Source organism: Chlamydotis macqueenii, chromosome 2 (genome assembly GCF_036417535.1).
Source record: "Chlamydotis macqueenii isolate bChlMac1 chromosome 2, bChlMac1.mat, whole genome shotgun sequence".
In the NCBI taxonomy this organism is placed as follows: domain Eukaryota; kingdom Metazoa; phylum Chordata; class Aves; order Otidiformes; family Otididae; genus Chlamydotis; species Chlamydotis macqueenii.
Genome location: NC_141557.1, coordinates 23,941,723 through 23,966,537, shown reverse-complemented (window position 1 = coordinate 23,966,537; position 24,815 = coordinate 23,941,723). Strand labels below are relative to the sequence as shown.

General features: G+C 39.2%; 1 protein-coding gene across 4 annotated transcripts in view; it reads right to left on the bottom strand.

Moving 5' to 3' along the window:
* The window catches only part of CDK14 (cyclin dependent kinase 14), a 319,070-nt gene that overhangs the window by 106,282 nt on the left and 187,973 nt on the right, over nt 1-24,815 (bottom strand). For all 4 annotated transcript variants that reach the window (XM_086742275.1, XM_086742276.1, XM_086742277.1 and 1 more), the window contains 2 exons: nt 24,315-24,408; nt 815-878 (listed from right to left, as the gene is read on the bottom strand). In XM_086742275.1, coding sequence (XP_086598401.1) covers nt 815-878; nt 24,315-24,408 — 158 coding nt within the window. The remainder of the gene's footprint in view (nt 1-814; nt 879-24,314; nt 24,409-24,815) is intronic.

Genomic DNA, 24,815 nt, shown 5'->3' with positions numbered 1-24,815 from the left:
GCATCTAGTATTCTTGTCTTTTACCATCTAGTCCAAACTCACTCACAGCAGGTCCAACGAGTTCAGGCTGCTCCGGCCCTTTCCAGTCAGGTTTTGAACAGGATGGAGATGTCAAATCTCTCTGGACAGCCACCCCCACCAGCCAACATGTCTCCTACTCATTTGCCTGATTGGCATGTTTAAAAAACAGTATTTCTAAGGTCTCCACTCAAAAGCTCACAAGACTATACATATTACATATATATGCATACATACATATATAGCATAACGAAGTTGACCATGTAGTTCTAGTCTCTAGGGCACAAATTGCTCCCTCCTACACAAAGGTGTCAGATGGTGAAACAGCTTTTCAAGGATGGTTGCAGAATATCACAACTTCAAGCACAATGCACGTTAAAAAACTGAATCTCTGCAGAAAGGTACTAACAGATGATCTAGTAGTGACTTCAGCTTTCACAAAGTTTTTTCTCTACTCTTTAGTTTCCTTTAGTATTCCTCAAAGTTCAGGATGGCCTGCAGAAAAGTAATGCTGATCGGGAATCAGCCTACCAGCAATCTGAAAGGTACGATACTTGCTGAGGAACGTCAGGGCTCATACTGTGATAAACAGGAGAAGATGCAAAAGAAAGCAAATAAATTAAACAAAAAAACCCTCCCTACCCCGAGCACAACAAAAAGTAACCCGCTAGGAACAGTGCATTATGGTGCGTGCACTGTGTACCAGGCCATTCTGAAGCTTGTGGGTGAGGATGTAATTATCTGCGTCTTGTATTTCCAGGAAGAGAATTCGGATGAACTTGGTACTTCAACCTACCTGGTTTGAAATGGGGTAAAGAGTGGACTCCAGGCCACGTATCTTCGTTTGGTGTTCCAAGTACCTGTGCACAAAAAGAGAAAAAAAAGTAGAAAAAAACCCACACATTGCTTCAATGGAAAAGACTTAACAAGTCATAGCATTGCATAAAGCTACTCCTCCAAAGAGCTCAATGAACCTTCTAATTTAAGCTTTAAATAGGCTTGATTTTGAGAAGGAAGGCAGGGAAGAAGAAGATACAAAAAGTTAAATGACCACCATGCTTTCAAGGTACCAGTGCATTCAGTAAAGCATGTAACAGTGCTGTGTTCCTATCAAGGTGCCCATTTAACCAATTCATGTTAAAGCTACTTTCCATTGACAAGTGTCAACCAACCTGCATATCTCAGAGCACCAGTGTTACAGAGGCTAGATATTTTAGCTCAGAAATAATTTAAATCCCTGTAAACTTAAATAAGCTGAACAGATACTCAATAGATGCTCAGACAGAAGATTTACACAGATGGTGAAGCAGATGACCAAAAGCATAGCATGAACAAGAATGCACAGTGAATAGTTGTCATTTTAAGTGCATGTAGTGTACATAAAAATAGTAATTTTTTAGGCAATACAGACTTTATTGACTCATGTATTATGCTTTGTTCCTCTTCACTTCAACTGTCCTCCTTGTAGTGTAAGCCAGACCAACTCTCAGCAATAAAGTATCTAATATTTCTCACATGCATCTTATATCCTCTGCCCCTATGTCTTTGGCATAAATGATAAACAAGTTGAGAGAAGTGCTATAATCAGCTCTCCCAAACTTGTTTTTGCTTCATGAGATATAACTGTCAATGCTTGCTTTAAGTGGAGCCAAGAGGAATACCTGAAGTAGCAGCTCCGCAAATGCATTTCTGAATCAGTTGTGGAATTTGGTATTTCACTAGTGGGATCTTTCTTGTTACAAATTTACACTTAATTTCTAACATGAATGAAAATGCTAAGGATTGTTTTCAATAGTTGTTATAAGGTCAGGCCCTTAAATAAAAAGCTGATAGTCTAAAAAGAAAACATTTCACACCAGTCTGGTGCTTGTTTCGCATTGTCACAGATGTACAAAGCCCTCTGCCAGCCCTGCCCCACCTGCACTGCAGATCTTCTGAATAAACCTTTTGGACCTGCATATCTTGAGTCACTGTGATATTCTGTCGTCACTTACACCAGCACAAAACAAGCTTAAAGTTAGCATGAAAATCTTTGGTCCAAGTATGTGAAGGTTTGTGACACTTCAGGGCATCTACTCCCAATCATTTGGAGCTGAAGAAGTTTTTTTTTTTTTAATTGTGTCTGCTGCAATATATATATACATTAAGAGCATTAAAGGAAGAACCTTTAATATTTGTTGCATTTCTTAAGCTATGTAAGCATTTTTTCATGTGATAAATTCAAGCTTGAAAATTTCTTAGAGGCAAGACTGGGAAGCTAAAACACACAAAAAATTCTCTTTGACTCTGTCAGAAATTTATTTCATAAAATTTAGAAACTGGATTAAAAACTTGAGGTAAAAGTGACCTCTTAAACAGACACAATTCTTACCTACAAGGTGTGATTTGTGACTCTAGAGCCTCCAGTCTGTTAAGCAATTTACAATACTAACGTGCTTCTAAGCTAAGAATATTAATGCAAAGATAATCTTTCTCCACTATTAAATACAAGAAGCAAATGTTTCACTTTAGATGCAGTACGACCAGTAGGAGGTGAAAGCAGAGCACTGGCAGAGAAACAAAGACGACAGTATCAGTTCAGTTAGACATTATGCGTTCATGTGGTTATTTGCATATGCAAGTTCACTGATTTCATTTGTAAATATTGTTTGTAGGATATTGCTTTCAGTCCTTGTGAAATACGTCATAATAGGCATTTGAATAACACAAACCTGGCCCTGCAACCCTGATTCATCACAACATCTGTATTCATTTCATTACAGCTATTAGGAAGAGCACAATTCTCTGATTAAACATAGAAGAAGTCAGGGGACACCGTTGACACTATGTCGTGATTAAATCAATTCGCAAATAACTTTCACCTGGCTTCTGTATTAATCAAACTCCTGGTGCCGAGCACCTCGCAGACCAGGAGAGGGAGCTCCTGGATTAAAAACACAGATTCTTGCATCCTCAGTTTAAACTAAGAAACACAGTCCTTAGCAAATCAGAGGAATATTATCTCATGAAATGTTATGAATATAAGAAAATTAGCCACATTCTTCTAAATGTATGTTCTTAATTGTCTCTTATTTTAGATGAGGCTAAGGCACTGTGCAGACGAATATCAAAATCAGTTAAGAAAATCTGAAACTTCCAGTGAAAGGTAGAATATTTACCAGACCCATTTAATGTAGAACCTGGAGTTAAGAAAGGGATTATTCTGACTTGCAAAACATCAGGTCCAGTAACAGAGGGCTTCATGGGAGATCACTTTTCTAATGAATCTTATGTGACTCATAATTTTTTGGTTTCACTAGTTTTCCAATCCACTTCTTTAATAATACTTCAGCACATCTGGTGTTACAGTGTTTAAGAGCCAGCTATGAACAAGTTCCATGCATTGGAGCACTCAAACTGCCTGCAGTATTTATACCTTCTGCCAAGGCTATCAGTCAGGCTAAAAACAGGCTTTGCTATCATCTAAATGCCTACCATTTCTAAGGTAGGCGTACTTGCTAGTTCAGGGACGGATCCAGACACTGTATTTTAATGCACTGTACGAACACTGTAAAGATAATCCCTCTTCCATACAATTTTTAACATGCACACTGTAGAAATTCACAGTATGTGATTATCAATCAACACGGAGAAGGTAGCAATGAAACAACTGTGGTTTTGGAAAAGATGAAACAGTCACTGCTCACAAGTATGTCAAAATAAAATTATTTGTAAGCATCACCTCACAAGTGATACTCCTAAGCAGCAATCAATCCCATTTTGATGAGGTGGGATTAGGCAACCCAAAGCGATGAGTTTTGACACCTGCCATAAACAAAGTAAAGTGGAGTTCACATATAACACCGCAGTGGAGAAAGATCTGCCTTGTTTTGCAGCTTACAAAGCAGAATTAAGTGACCAACTTGGAAAAGGAAAGTGGAGGAGGAAGGGAGAACCCAAAAGTCTCCTGGTTTTACTCCAAAACTCTGTCCCTTAGCATCTGAGAGTGATTATCGAGACCAAACCACTGGCAACATCTTGGCACCACAGAAAGGCATCTAGCTGACTGGCTGTAGCAAACCACTGGTTACAGTGCTGGAGAGCAAGCATGACCTTACAGTGACCATTGGTGAAAGTGGAAGATACAGGAGACACAGTAGCCTTAGACAACAACCATAACACCAGGACCTGTTATTTTATGGGTGATCTCCTAGCCCCAACTATCATTCCATGGTCCACCACTTCTGATCCCAAGTACATCACCAGGAGTTCTGTCTGTTCTACATTTTAACACATTTTCTTTCCATTTTACGTTCCAAACCCACAAAAATAACCACTGCTGTCATAGCAATGAAGCTCCAACTTAATATTGGAAATAAGCTTTTATTTACCATTGAGAATTATTTTTTAAAAATAAGACTAAACTGTTTGTTTTCTCTACTGATAATTTGCTTCTCAGTGAGGTAAACATTTGACTTGCATGGTTTGATACCCTATTTTTAAAATTGAATTATTAACACAAGAATAATCTACAATTTTCAAATTTGGAATGGATATAGTGTTTTCCAGGGGATAGGATGGTTACGGTTTCTGTAAAGAAAACTCCCAAACCTACTGGGGTTTTGCTGTTCCACACTACATAAAAATGTAAAATAAACCACTCCGGGCTCTTCTATTCCCTAACAAACAAGATAAAACAAGCTTCTCATTTGAAACTTGCTGTTCAAAATCACAATAAGATTCTAATCTAATTTGTATGGTGAGAAATCTATTTATACAAAAATAACAGATTTACAATACATCAGAGTACTGAGGGCCAAATACCCTTACTGCCAGTTGACATTATTATGGTTTGGCAGAAAGTTATGAAAACAGAACCTGCTGTTCAAATCTCCATATACAAGCATAATATAGAAAAATTGCTCAGGAAATGCAACACAAGCACATTAAAGTCTTAAAGCATTGCCTTAATTTTTTAGCATGTGAGAAAAAAATTGTTTGCTTTTTGCATCTGATTTTACAAAGACTCATCATTCCCCTAATTAACGTGCTCCCTGGTGTCCACAGGAATCGTTATGTTATGGTGAGCATTACGCCACTCTATCAACACAATTAGTCATGTTGTCCTGTGTTCTGCTTCGAATGCAAAAACATTCCCTATTACTGCCACGTAATAAAGTCATTCTGGGTAACAATTTGTCCAGAGAAGTCACCTGAATCGATTATGAGATGAGCAGCAGTGCAAATCTTTCCCACCAGCTCTTTTCCAAGTGCTGCCATAATTAATAAAGGAAAAATACTTCCATTTTCACTACAACTTTTGAATATACAAAGCCGTACATTACTGAAATAATGCTTTAACCCTTGTTAGATCTGGTGATGCTCGAGAAAGGCAGTAGTCTGAACCTCAACAAGACAAAGAACATGCAGCCAGTGGTATTATTCAGGGCTTTGTAGCAACAGAGCAGAATGAAAAACAAGATCAGCATGCAAATGAGCTGCCTTTCCTTAGACAACATTTATGGAAATCAGGCTAAGCAATTTGCTGAATTTTCAAGATTCTTCACGTCAGGTCAACTTGATGAATAAAAAAAGTCTAGTCAAAAATGTCAGGAGAGTGAATCTTTTTTTTTTCCCCCTTTAATAAAAAGAGGTTTTTGTTGAAAAAAAATACCCTAGAATTTTAACTAGGAAAAGTTACAAGCTGTATGTAAAAACGTTTTCTTATTTTATTTTTCCTTTTAAGGATCATCAATATTTCTCTTCCAGTCTTCCTATTTGCTGGGTAAAACACACTGCATTTAGTGAGTCTTTGGCTGTGACGTACCCTGGGAAACTATAGCTGTCTGAGGAACTGAACTTAATAAAAAGAAAAAGAGAATAAGTACTGCAGAACCATTTTCAAATCAGTAATCTCTCTTTTGAGTGAGACATGAAAGTGTGAGATGTTCTGTTTATCAACAAAAAATTGCTATATTCTCCCCAAACATACATTTCTAATGAAGCTTTCAACTCAGTCAAAACCCTTGGAGTCCTTTCCCTTTTTGTTAGAGGAAATACGTTCCTGCTTTAGATTTGTCTCCTGAGAAGCAGCAAGCTCCAGGGCTTTGCTACAGCAGCTCCATCACTCCCAGAGCCACCTCTGAATGCAGAATGTCCCACCTGACCTGGAAGGGAGAAGCTTATCTGATCTCTCTCGCAGTCTGTCCTAGCGCTGAGCCATTTGCCCAGATGATGCAACTATTACCACATTCTCCTCCTGAGGATTCACTGCTAGGTAGATCTTAACTACATCTTCCAAAATATCTTCCACAATCCAGGAAAGTGCTGTATTACCACCTCATAATGTCAGTGAGCACAAAGTAGATGTAGTAGTGAAGACTAAAGGAGTAACTTTGTCCTTCAGCTTAGCATTTGTCTTTGTATAATGGGTTAAAAAAAAAATCAGCAAGTATTTGTGTACTATGCATACTGACTCAGAGTCTGCTGACTGACAACTGCAGCGAGGCTTCCTTCGACTCTCTGCTGGGCACGATGGATGACAGCTTAGTGTCAAGTTTAATATCCAAAAGATACAAGACAAAAATGGAATTGCCTCAGTACCCGTTGTTTCTTCACATCAGGAACTTAGCAGTTTAGATTCCATAAAGGACAATAAATCTATCAGTTTGTGTAATGCCCTTATGCATTTGTTAGCTAGAGGCTGAATGCATTTTAACTTTGGGAAGGTTGGGGGTGTTCCACAATTTCCAGCTGCATTCAAAAAGTCACTTCATTTTTTTGCTACAGAAATGTTGATCAGCTAAGATGGCAACAATATATTTATTTGAATTCATGAAAAAGAAAGACCATATGCCTCTTCATTGGCCCTGAGACTTAAAAACAACTGAAGTGAGACTGTGTGATGAAGGCAGTCTCATCTCACATAGAAAACACTAAAGGTCTTGTTCAGAGCCTGAAAACTGTATTTTAGTAAAAATATTTTTTCTTACCTAGAAAACTCTTTCTGTATTTTTTTCAGTCAATTACCATAAAAATATCTCCTCATTATTCCCATACAGCCAAGGAGGAAAGTATCAGCCAAATAGAGACACAACACATTAAATACACAGAAAACGAAGTAATGCAACTTGTATGACTCCTCTTCAGAACGTAAGTGTTAAACAAGAGCAAATAACTCTTTACTGGCACAAATCAGACATCTAAATTCTTATATTTAATTTTATATATCGAACAGGCTGTATTTTTTGCTTCCTTATGTCCCTGCAAATGCTATCAAAGTCATTAAAAAAACCCAGCAAAACTTGCAGTGATGACAGGTGGTGGAAGGAAAAAAGAAACTCACCACCATCATTTCATATGCACAACAGTAATGTGTAGCAGAATATGTTAAATGTGATCTCCATTTATTCAGGATATTAGATTAGAATGATGGATTTAAGAGAAAACAAGGCTGGTTATAAAACAAGCTGATTCGAGTATTTCTTTTGTAAGTTATTTTTTGAATGATATAAGCATTGTCTTAAGGAAAAAAAAAAGCAAGGTATTGAATTATTTCAAGAGTTCTAAGAAGCACCTGCTACACAGACAAGAAGTACAACACACAATAGCAACAAAAAAGAGAGAACGCACCTCCTCACCAACCCTGTAAGCTTGTTTCTGCTGTACGTAAAGTAATGCTGTTTCGTGAAAAAACAGAAGTTACTGAGGCTTATTCTCTAAGGTGAAAAAAGAACCAGTAAAAACAGAATGAAGTTCACCTACAGCAAAAGGCTAACTCTTTCAGCCAACAAGTGAAATAGCACCATTCCATTACATGTGGGTAATAAAACCATTTGCCTTGAGTATAAAAAGTGGTTTATGATGAAGCTGGCTTCAAAAACATTTAGGTCTGCCAGTGTGGATGAGGGAAGCAAAACAAGAAATCACTATCAACATTCCCAGAAAATTTCAACAACATACATTAATTAAAAAAAAAAATCAAGCTCAACTATTATTTGTGCTTTACCTTTGTCAAGGATGAAAAATGAGGTACTTGAAACAGTAAAGGACCCAACTGTTCTTAACATCCTTTCCGCACAGAGGCAAAATATAAAGCAGTCTTGTAAGGAAACCTTTTTAATGTGTGATTTTTCCAACCTTACTTTGTGTACATAAATGATATTTGGGTAGCTGCATCAAAAAATTAAATTTATCCCAAGACTGCTTCCATGCTGTTTGCAGCACAAGTAAACAAACTCATCATTCTCTTCATAACCATGGTAACCACAGCTACATTTTTGAGGGACCCTGGCAGAGACACCACTGCAACTGTGCTAACATGAGGAAGATGATGGGGACTGGAGACTTCATAAACACACTTGTCCGCCTTCGCAGAGCCAGACTCTACCTACCGTCTCCGCATGAGCTGAGTGCGACAGCTGGGAGGAGGAGGAGAAGGAGGAACAGAGCAGGCAGCACCACAGACCCAGCACTGCAGACCATCAGGACAGCATTAAATTAAATCCTCAGCCTTGCAACAAAGCACTACCGAAGTCTGATATGCCAGTTTCCTTAACTGCTCAGTCAGGGGAGAGGTTTTTTTTTATTCTGAAAAGGACCTACTAAATACATACTACACTTTTAATCACAGAAATAGCTCTGTCAATGGGATGACTTTTAGAAACTAATTCTGTCCATAATCCAATCTAAATTGGAGAGAGAGCAAAACCAGATTAATTTAATCTGAACTTCACAATGAGAAAAAAGCAAATGTGAAACAACTTGTGCCAGACTGTAGCATCCCCTTCCTACAGGTAATCAGTACATCTCATCATAACGCCCTATTTTAGTAACTTGTAACTTTCATAAAGGTTCATGTGCTGGAAGAAACTTGGTTTTTATTTAGTGATTCTTACTAAAACATTTCTGTGAATGAGATGAATGCTAAAAACACTAAGAAAACAGCATCTGGCAAACTTATTTTGAAAACAGAGGGGCCTATGCTGCAGAGAGAGGATCTGAAATGAGCAGCAAAAGGAAAGAAGACAAACTCATGACAGAGACTGCACTTTCCCTCAAACCATTGCAACCGTCCAGCAGTGCAGCCAAATTACAAGTTAATTAAAAAGCATAATACACGCTAAAAGGAGACGCTGTTTAGCTCCAAAGCGAAAAGAGGACTCCACTGTGAGGGATGCTCCTTGCTGAAGCGGCTGAAGCAGCAGAACTGAGAACCTGTCCCTCCAGCTTTTCCAGCCAGCTGTGCTGAGGAGTCTCCTTCCATTACCAAACAATCACATCATCAGAATAAAAGAAAAACTCTGACATGAAACTAGACTTAGTGTCTCCCACAACTGCTTTGGAGCTGCAGAAACTATAAAACACCCCAACAGGATGAAACTGATCCTTAGTAAGAAGGAAAGAGAATTTGAAGGCTTTCAAAGCTGTGGATCAGGATAAGACTGGGAACAAAACTCATGCAGAAGACTACAGCTGACCTCAACAGATTTCTCTCACCTTCTTCCAAGGAGGCAAGTTTGCTCTTCTGACATTGCCAGAGCTTGTGAGCTCTCAAATAAGGTTACAGAGAGGGAATTATTTCACCAAGGAAGATCTTGATGTTAATACATGTGAAGAAGCACCTGCTGCCGATTTCTGTGCTAGAAGGGCTCTTCCTTACCATTTGGGAACAAACAGAACAGTTTCCCTCACTGTGAAGCAGAAGGAAGACAGCAATTTTCTGTCACAAGGATGCCCGGGCTCACAAGTCATGCTTGTTTACATACCCTGTAAAATCTGCTCTGATTTACTCTGTACAGAAAGGTATATACTTTGCATTTCAGATTTCCTATTCTGTTTGTGATGTAAAGCCTTTGGAATAACCCACCCAGACAGTCCTCTCCTAAATATGCTCTTTAAAGATTTATTTCAAGTTTTTTTACTGACTTTTTTCTTCAAATCGAAAAAGGGGGGGGGGGGGGGAAGTGCCAAATGCCTGTGGGAGGTTTTTATGAAATGTACTTCCACAAGCCCTGCTGTGCTGGCTCAGCAGCTGGCTCATTTGAATTCCAGGTATGCACTACACAGAGTGTTTTGGAAATGCTGGCTTACCAGAAAAAGCAATGCTGCTTTTAGATCATAAAGCTGGCTTTACGGACTTTTTGAAGACCATAAAACTGGCTCAGTTAACACACACGAGTTCCTACCAAGTGTCACAGTGTCCAGCCTCACTGGCATAGGCAAAGCTACACCATTGCATCAGGATACTTAAAGGCTTAAAGCTGCCATTCAGCTGGAGAGCTTATTTAAATAATTAATAGACCAAACTTATGCATCTTCTTATGAATCATCATAAAAATAGCAAGGAAAACATTTTTATTTAAATGAAATTACATTTTTCACTATACTATCATTTAACTACACCTATTTGAACAAACCAGCACATCTGGGATCACATCCATTCCAGATAAGGATCATCACTGCACCAGGACCTGACCCAATGGTTTTCACAGAAACCAATCCACATCTTCCCAGAGCAAAACCCCACTCTGAAGCACACTGTACTTCTCGGATACTGGAAACCCTTTGTCTCTGGCTTGGTGCCCAGTCACAACACACTGGATGAACAAGTGCGCTTCATTGTGACACCACATAACGACTTGCCGTTCCTTACACACAAGGAACAGCATACGCATGGCACAATAGAAACTCGTGGCACGTGCCGCTTACATGTCAGAAACACATCTGCAGTGGAGAGGAAACTGGAGTATACCTGGGCTAACTGAGCTGCTGAGCTCACCATCTGAAAAACAACAACAACAAAAAAACCAATATAATTAAAATTATTTTTCTCACCTAAAATTCCTGGGGAGGCATCCCAGGAATATATATTAAGCCTGGTGCTCAGCATCACAGAACAGCGTGATATTAGAATCAAATCAGATCCAGAAGTTTGCGAACTCCTTATTTTGCCAGCTAAGGTCTTGGTCTTGTAATAATCTCAATTTTGAATACACTCATGCAGCCACACAGGAGCCCAGTGAAGCAGTCAGTACTTTTTTTCAAGTTTTTTTAATCGACCATTTGTTCAATCTGCAGTAAATGAAGGCAGCCAGTCATGCTGCCATTTGAAGAATGTGCGGGTCCAGGTGTTCCAATATTTCTGAAACAGTGAGTGCATTAATAATGAGCTCCAATCGTGCTGGGTATATGTGGTGGATATAAGAGCACTCTTCCTGGATGTCTAAATATCCTGCTGATTCCTGCACTGAACCTTATCAGAATTCCCACATCAAATCTCTTTTAAAAATGTCTAACCTTATCACTAAAAATCCATTTCAAGTGATTCAGTTTCAAGTGTGCCTCCTACAACAAACCACAGCATGATGCTTGGTGTATTCATTCCAAACAGTAGTATTTGGCTGCTAAAAAAGCAAGAGTTTTATACTTCTGACTGTCCTTCTGAATCACAGGAACAGAATAAGCAAGCAGAATGAAAAATGGAAGTCTCTAAGTAGTACAGAAACATTATTTTTCTAAAAACGCGGGAAATGTCAGCCTTGTTCTGATGGCGAGGCACAGGCTATAAAAGCAGCAGAGCCATTTGAAGTGAGGCTGGGGCAGAATCCCAGGAAGATACCTGTTCTCATCCAGAAGACAGTAAAATCAATGGGGAGGCTGTGGCTGAACAGAACCCATGTTCTCCACTGCAGCATAGCGAGCTAGCACATCTCACTCCAGAGCACTTTGGAAGTTGCCAGTTAATTCTTCGCTAGAGCACCTACTCATTTTCCTGACACCTTCTTTACCCATTTCCTTGCAAGTTCAGCCAGAAGGGATGGGTTCATCTTCCTGATACCATGAAGTACAGGCCAAAATGTAGAGGTCAGAAGTGGGTTTTGAAAGAGTGCCAAATTTTGAGACGCTTAAATTTTCTGAAAATTTGAAACTGTGCAATTTAATCATTTATTGCTCATTAAGCAGCTGTGGCTTTAACAATCAGCTAGCAGGTGGCCTAAAGTTTTTTCATTTTGCTTATTTAAATGAAGGTGCAAGCAGGCGCTGCTCAACTGGAAGAGGCAGCTGCACTCCCAGCTTCAGTCAACCCATTTGCTTGCTTTGACATTCGCACACTCAGTAACTTGGTCCATGACTTCTGAGCTCTCAAAACCACCAGGCAGGAGGGATTACAGTGTTGTCATCTCCTGTCTCCATTTAAACTTGCTCTAGGCCATATGCAGGGCAGCTGCAGTGGCAGTCCTTGCTCTTTGCAGCCTCACTTTTGGGCAAAAGGGAACTACTTCCCTGGAGCTGCTGGAACCCTTCCTCTCTACTCACTGGAGAAGGAGATGCCAGGATTGGGCAGGATTTAGAGAACATGCTGCCTACAGCTCCAAAAGGAATCAAAGTGGCTTGTACTGAAACAATCAATGATGGAAGTGTGAATAAATAAAGGCAAATTCTCAAAAGATTGGAGCTGCTTAACACCTGCGTACCAGGGTCCACTCTTTTTCAGAAAAAAAAAAAAGCACAAAAAACTCCAAACAAACAAAAAACAAAACAGAGAGGGAAATGAATAAATAAGTAATTAGGATATGCAAATACAGAAAAGAAAATTTGCACAGACACATGGCAAAGAGCTTCAGTACCACTAGTAGTCAACAGTGACGGAGAGGAAGAGAAAGACAGGAGTTACAGTTTCTTATCCCTCACCCCCCGTTACATTATGGTCCACAGAAACGCATGGCCTGAAATATCAACAACACGAAGGCTGAAAAATGATGGGGTACCAGGTGCAAGAAGAGTAAAATCACATTAATTCTTTAACATGAGGGACACTGCTATTACAGTCAAATCGTAGTAGTTCAGAGGCAATTTTTAAAGATTTCAGAGAATTAGTAGAAAGGGAGATGTTACACCAGTGAAACTAGGGTAACTAACTACACAAGTTATCAGAGAGAAAAATCAACCTCTCAACAGTGAAGGCCCCACTGATCTCTTGGACTATGTGAAGTACTGTACTGTGTTCAGTTTTGGGCCCCTCACTGCAAGAAAGACATTGAGGCCCTGGAACACGTTCAGAGGAGGGCTACGAAGCTGGTGAGGGGTCTGGAGCACAGGCCTTATGAGGAGCGGCTGAGGGAGCTGGGATTGTTCAGTCTGGAGAAGATGAGGCTCAGTGGAGACCTTATAGCTCTCTATAACTTCCTGAAGGGAGCTTGTAGTGAGCTAGGAGTCGGCCTTTTCTCTCGTGTAGACAGTGATAGAACTAGAGGCAATGGTTTCAAGCTGCGCCAGGGGAGATTCAGGCTGGACATTAGGAAATATTACTTCTCGGAAAGGGTAGTCAGGCACCGGAATGCACTGCCCAGGAGGGTGGTGGAGTCACCGACCATGGGGGTGTTCAAGAAACGTTTGGATGTTGTGTTGAGGGATATGATTTAGCTGAGAAGTATTGGTGATGGTTGGACTGGATGATCTTTTAGGTCTTTTCCAATCTTGATAATTCTGCGATTCTGTGATTCTGTGAATGCAGATGAGCAGCACGATATTATCATTAAGCCAGTTAAAAGGCAGCAACACAACAAAACCATGAAAGCATTAGCAAGAATAAGATAACATAAAGCAAAAGTGGTAGGAGGGTGTACTAAAAGTACGTTTTACTGAAAGTAAATGAAGGCCAAAGAAGAGATGACTCTAGTAAGACACAGGTCTTTCACTATCCTTAGTTTTCAGCTACATTCACTGCCAATTAATTTTTTTTTTTTTAGTATGGAATAGGGTACTGCAGGGATTTCATGAAAAGCTCCACAAACAAATGAAAGAGGATTTGCCCTGGCTATAGTTATTACCCTGCTCTGAACTGCTGAGCAGTTGATAAAGTGATACAATGCAGTGAGGTCAGCAGGACCTCATCTCCACCCCTCCCTTTCCAAGAGAAAGGAGCAATACTAGCACACTCTAACCAGCCAGCCCAGCAGCATAGCAATGTTATTAACCAAATATCTCAGTCATCAGACCAGAGCAGACTATACCAAAATGCACAGCATCTCCAGCATCCAAATTATTAAGGCCTCTTTTTATGTAATTAGGGCAACGTGTTGTATGGATGCACATGAGACATGAAGATGTGATTTCTCCTCTGGATGTAATCATCATTGGGGCAATCATATTTATGTGAGAACATACCCACTGCACCATACTACGCTCTCTGTTAAGAATTTATCTTATGCTGTTCTGCTCCATCCCTGACAGGTTTAAGAGTTTACACCACAGTCATTTGGATCATGTTGTGCCGTGAATACACACCATGAAGAATTCTCATTATCTTCTTACAAAACATATTATAGCCCCCTCTGATGTACTCGGAAACAGACCTCAATTGCCAGCAATACTGCTATGCAGTGATATACACGCGCACTCTAAAGACAAATAGTGAACATGAGACATTTTTCTTCCTGTAACTGACAGAGAATCCAGTTTTGCTACAGCCTCCAAGTTGTTTTAAACAGAGCACTCAGAAGACTGGGACAGGAAGAACCAAAGCAACAGGAATGAAACGTAATATTATATAATTCAAAACCTGCTCTATTTATTTCACATTCAAACAGCTGAGAATATCTACTGCATTAAGATTCTAGTCAAGTAATTCTCCTGGTCTTAATTCCTATATGAGACCTCTTTTTTTAGACACCTTCTTATGAAAGAGAATATATTGCATTCCTGTAGCCTTTTTTTTTTCCTTTTCCTACTTACTAATCCTGATTTTGTCCAGTACTTTGCAAAGCAGTTTCAAATTAATGCAGCTGTCTTCCTGTTGGTTGCTTTTCTCTTATAATAAAAAGATAGCAATAATAAAAAAAGCAATTAGAATTTAAAAAAATCAGGGGAAATGCATTCCTTCTGATTTTCTCTTCTCAGTGCAAGTTACATAAGTAATCGCAACACACAAATAGTGGACACACAGAAATTGTGTGACAGCATTTTTATATGCATATTTAAAACTCAGACACAATTATATAACATCTTCAACATACATCAAATTAAATGCCTAATTTATTTAACCATAGCCATTTAATGAGCAAGAAAAGCAGCTGTCCTAATCAAGGTGGATTAATGCTAGCCCTTGAAAACTTGAAATCACTAAGCCTATCAGAAAACTTACATTTAGCTCATAGAAAGATACTGAGGATCAGCAGCTTGTGTAAATGGCAGTGATAGCTGAAGACAGTCTATCCTAAGGCAAGTGCCATAACACCTAGGTAAGACCTAGTCTAGGGCACCAATTCAGGAAACACTAAAACAGGTATTAAAGTCTACCTTTATTCAAAGTAGGCCATATGCATGGGCTGAAGGGGATGTTTCCCCCATACACGATGACAGAAAAAGCTGTATACTTTTATCAGTTCTTAGGAGGGCTGAAGAAATCAGCTATTACTCTTGAAGTCTTTTAAGAAACATCTGCGGATAGGTAAGGCATATCACTCTTATATTCTCACAATCTGTCTCTAAAATCATAATCTAAAACTGCCTCACATTGATTTTTAGACATTTTCAACTTTAAAGATGTTTGAACTTGAGCTACAGAATATAAACAACAATTCTGGCAATCAAGATGCTCTTCAGAAAACCTGCTTTTGGCATGTGATGTGCAATTCAGACACAAGTAAAAGAGAAAAGGGAAAAGGGAAGATTCAAGTATATTAAACATTGTTCCTTTATTTATGAAATGGAAAGAGAAAGCAATATGACTGTTTGATGTCTGATCATATTATCTTCCCTAGTAAATAAAGCCAGCATACCCGACCAGGTTTATGAACAGCCCTGTGCTTTTATACAGCACACTATTATCTTTCAGCACAAGTTTTTGGATAACAGACCAATGCCTTTGGTTCAGAATGGGTTTCAGCTCCATTTGTAATATGCACAAATTGCTTGCAACTGCATTTCTGTTCCGTGTCGCCTGCATGCAAAAATGTTTGCAATTACAGCTCCATAACACATGTGGACACAACCTGTACAGAGAGAGATTTTACATGGGGAAAAGAAAAAATCTATTTCTGTAGTATATGGGACCAACAAGGAAATGTCTTGCAAAGATGTACACCAGTGTAAGTAAACAGAGCTGCACTGATTTACACCAGCTGAGTCTCAGCACATTTTTTTCAATGTATTCCTTGCAACCACCCTCTCAAAGGCCAGAGGCGAGCCTGGAAAAGAAACAATGCTTCTTTATAATTACAGTCCATTTCTCATTCAGCAACTGAAATATAGCAGATACTAAAGAAACATTCCGATTCCAAAGAAAACCACACAGCCATTGTTTTCCACTGAACCATGTCTTAATTTGTTTTCTTTTTCTGATAGCCAATTACTCTTCACGTTTTGCACTACAGAGCTGATAATAAGCCAAGCTCTTGCAATCCCAGCAACGCTCAGGTTTTTGCTCAGAATTAGCCGCCTGGACGGGAACATCTTCTCGCAAGCAGATGACACCTATGTGCATCAGGTGGTTTAACAGTCTGGCGTGACATCCAGCCAGCCCTTAAAAGTCAAGGATGGGGTTATACATTCATTTATTATTTCTCCCCCACCTCTTTCCTCCTGCTACCAGCCGGTAGTTCCCCTGGCAAGTGTCCATCATACACTGTTGGGTATTTTTATGACTTTAAACATGGATGAATGGGACGTTAGATGTCCCCTTTTCTAAAAGAAATGTTAACAGAGTGTGAAATAGGACTTCAATATTTTTAAGGACTCCTTTCCTGACACACATAGGCAATATTCTGAAGAAAACTTCCAATATTTTTACAAGATTGCTATTTTTAAATCCTACGCCTAGTTTGTTTGCCCAGTACCAAATGGGTTTAATGATATAAGGCAAAGAACAACACAGACTACGGCTACTCAGACATGGTTGAGCACAGGAGTTCTTCATAAGAGGTAAATGCAAATTAGCATCAAGTACCTTGTGCCTTGTTATAATGGAAAAAGACTACACATGCAGTGATACAGAAGACAACAGAGCGCAGTCAGAGAGCTAAAACTGAGCGGAAACTCCTTAAAAAGAACTCTTAAAAAATTCAAAATCCTTCACAAAGCATGAATGCATAAAAGATTTACTTTGCTTTTTAAAGATCATTCCAAAGGTTAATTCAGCTCATACTTGCCTAGTTTACAATTACTTTCATTTGAGGTTTGGTATAAGACATAAAGCCCAAAAAGGAACCTTGCAAAAGTGGTATCTGTGCAAAACCTGCAGGCAACTGCATTAAAATACTGAATAAGTGGTAACAACTTCAAAGAGAAGACCTATAGGTAGAGAAACTTGCTTTTTATTTAATTAATTTCAGTGGTGCTGAAGAGAATTGAAATATTTTGCATTTTGTTATAATAAAGCAAAGCAGAGGTAAATTAATTAGCAGGATATAATACACTGTACTTCTCTCATTCTACTTACATGCTGTGTTACAGAAGACAGAACCCAGCAGTCAAGTTTCTACATAATTAGAATTTAAATACCCCCTCATTTTCCTCATGAAGTCATTGGTGGGAGGAAAATGGAGAGAGATGGGAGAAAAACATAAGCTGTTTATAGAAAACTTTTCCCCTCTAAGCAAGAAATGTTTAACAAAGATGAAGACTTTTCCTCCAACCAGATTCATCACCTGCAAGATATAAGGCACCATAGATACCATGCCTGCACAAAATTAAATTTCAGCTCAGGTCCAGCCTCAAAAATACATATATTCCATCAGAGATGACCAAGCTGTATTTCAGAGCCAAAATATATACCAAGTGACAGAAAAACATGTACTGAATAGCAAAACAGGAAAAAAAGACCAATAAATTTGGCTCAACACCTGATTACACAGATGAAGTTAAAAACCCAACAGTTAAAAGCACTCCTCCCTTGGGTTTAGCATTGCTAGCTTCCCAAACGATGTTATTACACAATGTACCAGAATGCACAGTTCCTTTGGGTCCATCACAAGCTTAAATGAAAGCGAGGCCTGTTAAAATGTATTATTTCCAGCTTTAGAGGACATCAGAGACATGAAGTAAACCTTCAGATACAGACCCACAGAGAGAAAGCTCCACAGCTTCACAAACACCTGTTAACATCAGAGTTGTGGGGGAAAACACTGCTAGCCTGCATTAGATGATGCAAGACACTTCAGGTGTGTAGCTATATGTATATATGTATGTGTGTATATATATATATATATAAAAGAAAAAATATTGCTAGCCTTGTAAATCTTCAGTAGCAGAATTAACACTTTCATTCCCATTTACAAGGAAAATGCCATTTTTCATAGCTATCTCAAAACACAAACTCCTGCGAGTCTTTGCTGTACAGCTCCACGCAGAAAGCTAGAGTTTCTGGCATCGCCCTTTGGCATCCCAGGCTGCTGGGCTCAACAAATGGATATTGTTCTCTTTTAATTACTTTTTAATACTGTGCATTATTGCACCCAACAGAGCAATAGCATCCAATACTGGCGCGGAGTCCTCAGCTTTTTGCAATATGTGTGTCAGGAAAGACAGAGGCTTCTGGCTGCAAACTCCCACTCCAACTGCGCCACGTCACCCGCAGCGTGAGGCTCCTGCAGGCACGCACACACCCCGCAACCACGTTTGCAGAGTGAAGGCCCATTCACAGATAAACCAGCGTTTAAATGCCACTGACCCGCCTGTGTGCAGATCTACAAAGTATCTGGAGAACACTTGGTACATTATTCTTGCAGTAAAATGTAATTTTCAGTGTAGTTGGCACCAAGACTAAAGTTCAGGGAACGCACAGATTACCCTCTTATCGGGAAGGTTTTGGAGCCTGGGAGGAAAATTCACTTCGATCTATAGAGGCTCTCAGAAACCCCACGTAAAGTTGAGAAGTCAGAAATACCTTCCACTTAAAATATTCTCTCCAGAAGAAAAATTAAGTTACCACAAGAAATTCAATTCTGATCTGGTCTGAATCTGTTAAGAACAGCAAGTATAAAAGCACATCCTTATACCAAAATCAGAGCTGTAACCAAGTTCTTATCTCCATTGTGGCTCAGGGTAAGGCATGCGTGGGCATACTGCAGGCTTCTCAGGGTAATCAGCTTTAACACTCAACTAATTCACGCTGATCATCATCAGATCCAAGGAGCTGTCAATTCCCTCCAGTACAGAGCTAGCTTGAAGGCATTTGGTGCAGCTTTTACTTCTAGACATAATTAAAGGTTATTTACAATGGCAGGTTCTCCTTGATACAGAAAACCTCAAAGTTTGCATCTAGAGAAATGTATGCTAACAAATGATCAACAGGAATAAACATGGATTTGACAGACAGACCACTCGGTGGATAAGGAATTGGCTGGATGACCACACTCAAAGAGCTGAGGTCAACACCTCCATATCCAAGTGGAGGTCGGTGACAAGTGGTGTTCCTCAGGGGTTGGTTTTGGGACCAGCGCTGTTTAACATCTTTGGCAACACAGACAGTGGGATAGAGTGCACCCTCAGGTAGTTTGCCAATGACATCAAGCTGTGTGGTGCTGTCAACATGCTGGAGGGAAGGGATGCCATCTAGAGGGACCTTGACAGGCTGGAGAGGTGGGCCCATGCCAACCTCGTGAAGTTCAACCAGGCCAAGTGCAAGGTCCTGCACATGGGTTGCGGCAATCCCAAGCACAAATACAGGCTGGGTGGAGAATCAGTCAAGAGCAGCCCTGAAGAGAAGGACTTGGGAGTGCTGGTGGACAAGAAGTTCAACATGAGCCGGCAATGCACCCTTGCAGCCCAGAAAGCCAACTGCATCCTGGGCTGCACCAAAAGAAGCATGGCCAGCAGGTCGAGGGAGGTGATTCTGCCCCTCTACTCTGATCTTGTGAGACCCTACCTCGAGTACCATGTCCAGCTCTGGAGTCTCCAACGTAAGAAGGACACGGACCTGTTGGAGAGAGTCCAGAGGAAAGCCATGAAGATGATCAGAGGACTGGAGAACCTCTCCTATGAAGACAGGCCGAGAGAATTGGGGCTGTTCAGCCTGGAGAAGAGAAGGCTCCAGGGACACCTTACAGCAGCCTTACAGTATCTAAAGGGGTTTATTAGAAAGACAGGGAGAAACTCTTTAGCAGGGCCCGTTGCGATAGGATAAGGGACAATGTTTCTAAACAGAGGGAGGCAGATTCAGACTTGATATAAGGAAAAAATTTTTTACACTGAAGGTGGTGGAACACTGGAACAGGTTGCCCAGAGAGGTGGTGGATGCCTCATCCCCAGAAACATTCAAGGCCAGGTTGGACGGGGCTCTGAGCAACCTGATCTGGTTGGAGATGTCCCTGCTCCTTGCAGGGGGGGTTGGACTAGATGACCTTTAAAGGTCCCTTCCAACCCAAACTATGCTATGATTCTATGATCTTAGTTTCTCCATATTAGAAGCCAAACAATATTTCCCAATTTTGTGTAGTTTTATTTTGATTCAACAGATTGCCTCACATATTTTTCCTGTTCTCATGGTTTTACTATTCAACACGCACTTGAACAAAGCTTCATCCTGTCTTGTGCACATATTACAAGATTAAATGGAAATGCTGAGATTACTGTGTCAAATTATTGGTCCATCAGGCCTAGCACCTTGCAACAAAACCTCAAGCTGCTTTTCTCAGACAACAGCAAAACAGTTTGCTTCATCTTCTCAGTTGTGCTGGAAATGATGATGACACATCATCAGTTTGATACTTTGAGGTTAAAGGCTTGTTAGCTCTTACAGGCTGCAATTGCACTTCTCTCTCTTATTTTCTATGATGCAATTCTATCCAGAAAGTAACCTCAGTTCCAATATGCAGCAAAAACCAGGAGTAAAGATGGAATAGTACACTGATTAAACCAAATCACCTCTGCATTAAGGCATTTTTATTTACTGTTAAACCTCTTTGAGAAAGCAAACTACTTAGACATGTGATTTCCATTTTGTCTGGTAAGTACAGTTTTTTTAAAAGAGACTATTCACGCTTTTAAGTATAGGTGGGAAAAAGAATTCGTATTATCAGATCTGAAGTGTGACAATAACTGCAGCTTGCTCATTCATCAACATCTCTAAGCGGTGGCCCAATTCCGAGAATAGTTTCCAGTTTATAAACCCCTGCTGTTTTATGGAGGCCTATCGCGGTAATGGAACCTGAGAATGTTTATTATAAACACCTGCTGTAACAGAAATAAAGAATTAGTATATATTACCATTTAAAGAACCATAAATGTTTAAAACAATAGAAGACAGGAAATACAAGCTTAAGGAGAAAAGTTCGTAGACAAAACTCAAAGATCAATCTCTGTTCTTTATCTATTATATACAATCACTTAATTAAACAATTGTTAAATATAAATAAACACCAATCATAACGAGGAAGAAACATGTGGTGTGCTGGGTTGCATCTACTCTTGCTATGTAGACATGTGAACAATGTCAATGATAGAGATACGCAAAAGCATTTGGAGAATCTTTCTTCAACTTTCACTTGATAATTGCTGAAACGGCATACGTATAACATATTTTAGCTTCATTTACATAATAATGGGAAATTATACAACAGGAAATCAAACAACCATTTAAGAGTTTTAAGCTGTTATTCACATTAATTTTTGTTCACTTTTCCTGAAGACTATTAGTTCTTGGCATTTTGTGACTTTCCTACTACAATGTAACTGATTCCATAAAAGGCCTCAAGCTGAAACCTGGACACCCATGCGCTACGGATGTGTAGCTATACATATATATATACGTGTGTGTGTGCGTGTGTTTATATACACACAGCTATAACTAGTAACAACAACAACAACAAATACAACACAGATTAATATACTTTTTGTTGCAAGCTGTGTATTTTAGAAGAGGACTACAGAAGAAAAGGATTAGTGTGAAGGTGGACTGTACTTTACACCATTTTCAGAAGACCACCCCTTTGCTACAAGAAAATCATCACTGTTGGATGTTGAAAATGTCAACTACGGGAAGACTTTGTGGATAAGTCTTTTATTAGTTGATCTGTTTCTTTCATAGCTATGTAAGTGCTCACTGTGTAGGAGTTAATTGTATTAGTTATCTGGTGTAACAACCTGATTAATTTTGTACTTCAGCACTATTAACTACCACACTATATATGATTCACTGGGGAGTGAATTAATTTAATCTTTCTGTTCAAATCCAGTACCAAACAAGAATAATCTTTTGTTTTACAACTTTAAAATAGATAACTTAAATTCTTAATTATGCTTAGAGTGCATTAGGAAGGCACTCACTGAAACTGTTTAGCTAAGGGTAGACACTTCCATTAGAAGGTCTAATTATTTGGGATTTAAAAATTAACTCTGATTTACAATGGACCATAAAACTATCCAGTTCAAAATTTAATCTTTTTATTTGAAGGTTTGTAAAGGAACAAATTAAAGAAACAGTACCAATGAATTATCTCTTGTTATTTCAACACTGTTCTCAATATTTGCAGCTGCAGTGATACAACTGAATTTTTAAAAACTGACAGGCCTCAAAACTCGTCCTGAAGTGTATTCATCTTGGGATTTTAAGACAAAAATAACTGCAAGGATAGGGAAAAGAAAATAAAATGCAATATACAAAAGTTTTACAAAAGGCATATAAAAATAGGTTTATACGACATACCTATCACTACCACTTTTTGCACTATATCACACAGTCTCATAGGATATAATGCAAAAAGGCATTCCCACTAAAGGAAACACCGATTTCTGCTGTTAGAAGTGCACTTAATTTCCACAGTAAAAATGTTCACTAAAATTTTACCACAATAAACAAGATGAAGCCCCAAAAAAGAATTTCTTTTTTTCAAAATTTCACTTTCTATAAATAAGGAAGAAACTTCATCCCAGTAAATGAGAAGCTTAATAACTTAAGAAAGTAAAACCCTGAAAGTGGCCCAGAAGTTGCTACCTTAAAATATACATGCTGGCAAACCAGTGAAGCAACTAGACACATCACAGTAGCTGTTCAGAACTCCTGCTCTTGTGTACGTTGCAGCACAACTATTTTTCCAGAGCACAGAATTTTCAGGGTACTACCCAAGAGGGCAGAATAACAACATATTTTATAGAAAATGAGATATTTTTATATCACAATCAAATAAGGTCTTGCTTTACAGAGATATTTTTTCTGAGTCACTCCTAAAAGCAGCTCTAAATCCCCCGATGTCCCAGCAAAAGAGATATAGTACAAGCAAGTCTGAGTAAAGTGAAGAATGTGTATTTTATAAACATATTATGAAAGACTTTCTTTCCTTCCTCATGGGTCAAAAAAAAAAAATCCCAACTACATTTGAAATAAACAGCTACTAACCAAATAATCTTTAAAAGCAAGGGCATACTCATGCTTCCCTTCTAAATTTGCGGTCAGAAGCAAAACAGAGATTGCCAGGTTGGGGAAAGAAGCTGCGCTTGCCATACTTTCCCTGACGGCCGCCCCACATTACCAGGAGCCACTTTGGCTAGTATCTGGGTGAGCAGTGGCTTCCCTGAACAAACCCACTCCACAACAGCACAGCTCTCAGCAGGCATCAGAATAAACAAAACCCTTTATTGGGGAGTCAAGAAAAGTTGTTCCTGAGCTTTTTGAAAGGGAACTGCCAAATCCAGAGCACAATGGGAGAAAGATGTTAAAATAAACAAACAAACAAAAAAACCCAAAACCCACAATCCTGGAAAGAAAAATAGGTAAATGATGGTTTATGCTTGATATAAACTACCTCTTCTTTTACTCCCAGTGAGGATGTGTCATCAGTGCCTATGAAGTACCCATGTACCTTATGAAGGGCCCAACCAGGCTGCAGAAGCAGTAGTGAAGGATTTTTGTTGAACTTGAGTATAAGCAAGATTTCTGATTTCCCATTCTTCTTCTCACCTCATTTCCTATCTTACTTTTGCTTTATATGTCTGTCTCACAAAAAAATACTTGCCATTGACATTACAATAGTAGCATAACATTAACAGAGCACAACCAGAGTCCGCTTTGACCGCTTGCAAAGTGAGTATGACAAAATGGCTGGATTTCCATTGCCTTATATTTGAAAAACTTTTTTGCACAATTGTATAAAAACCTTTCTGTAGATTATCTGAAAAATATTAACTGAAAAAAATTAGGAGCTATAACTTATTACATAGTCTTCAAGACTATATCAAGTAAACTGTATCTAGCCTGTGGACTAGGCTTCTGATCCTTGGCTTTATCAGCAATATAATTCTTGACACAAAGAAATATGTGAACATTTATCAATCAATCCTTTGTTGTCTTAGGCACATTATCGCAGCAATAAAGAACTCACCAGAAATATCCTTTCGAGTTGATCCTGAATGTCTTTCATTCCTGGAAAAGCAGCAACCCCTTGAATCATTTCTACAAAGATACAACCAACTCCCCTACAGAGGAAAACAATCAAAAAGAAAGGACACAACATTAGAAAGATTTCTTACAGATTAAATGGCCAGCAACAGTGATTTTGTATCCATCACCAGTATTTAAATATTATTTATTTATTTATTAAAATCAACACCAGGCTGAAAGACAAGTATGTGCATTTACTAAAACCAGTATGAATACTTCCCAGGTGTTTGAAGGCAAGTGTAGAAGTAGCATGAATATGGATGGTAGCTGTTGAGACCAATAAAGGCACAAGAGCTGCTCTCTGTCTGTCTGAGTGCTTCCTGAGCAGCACACTCATGCTCCCAAATAAATTCTGGAGATGTGGGAACGGCAGTGAGAGAGCACTCTTGCAAGAAGCTGAATGGAGACAGGACTGCAGCATAGAAGCACACTGGAAGGGCTT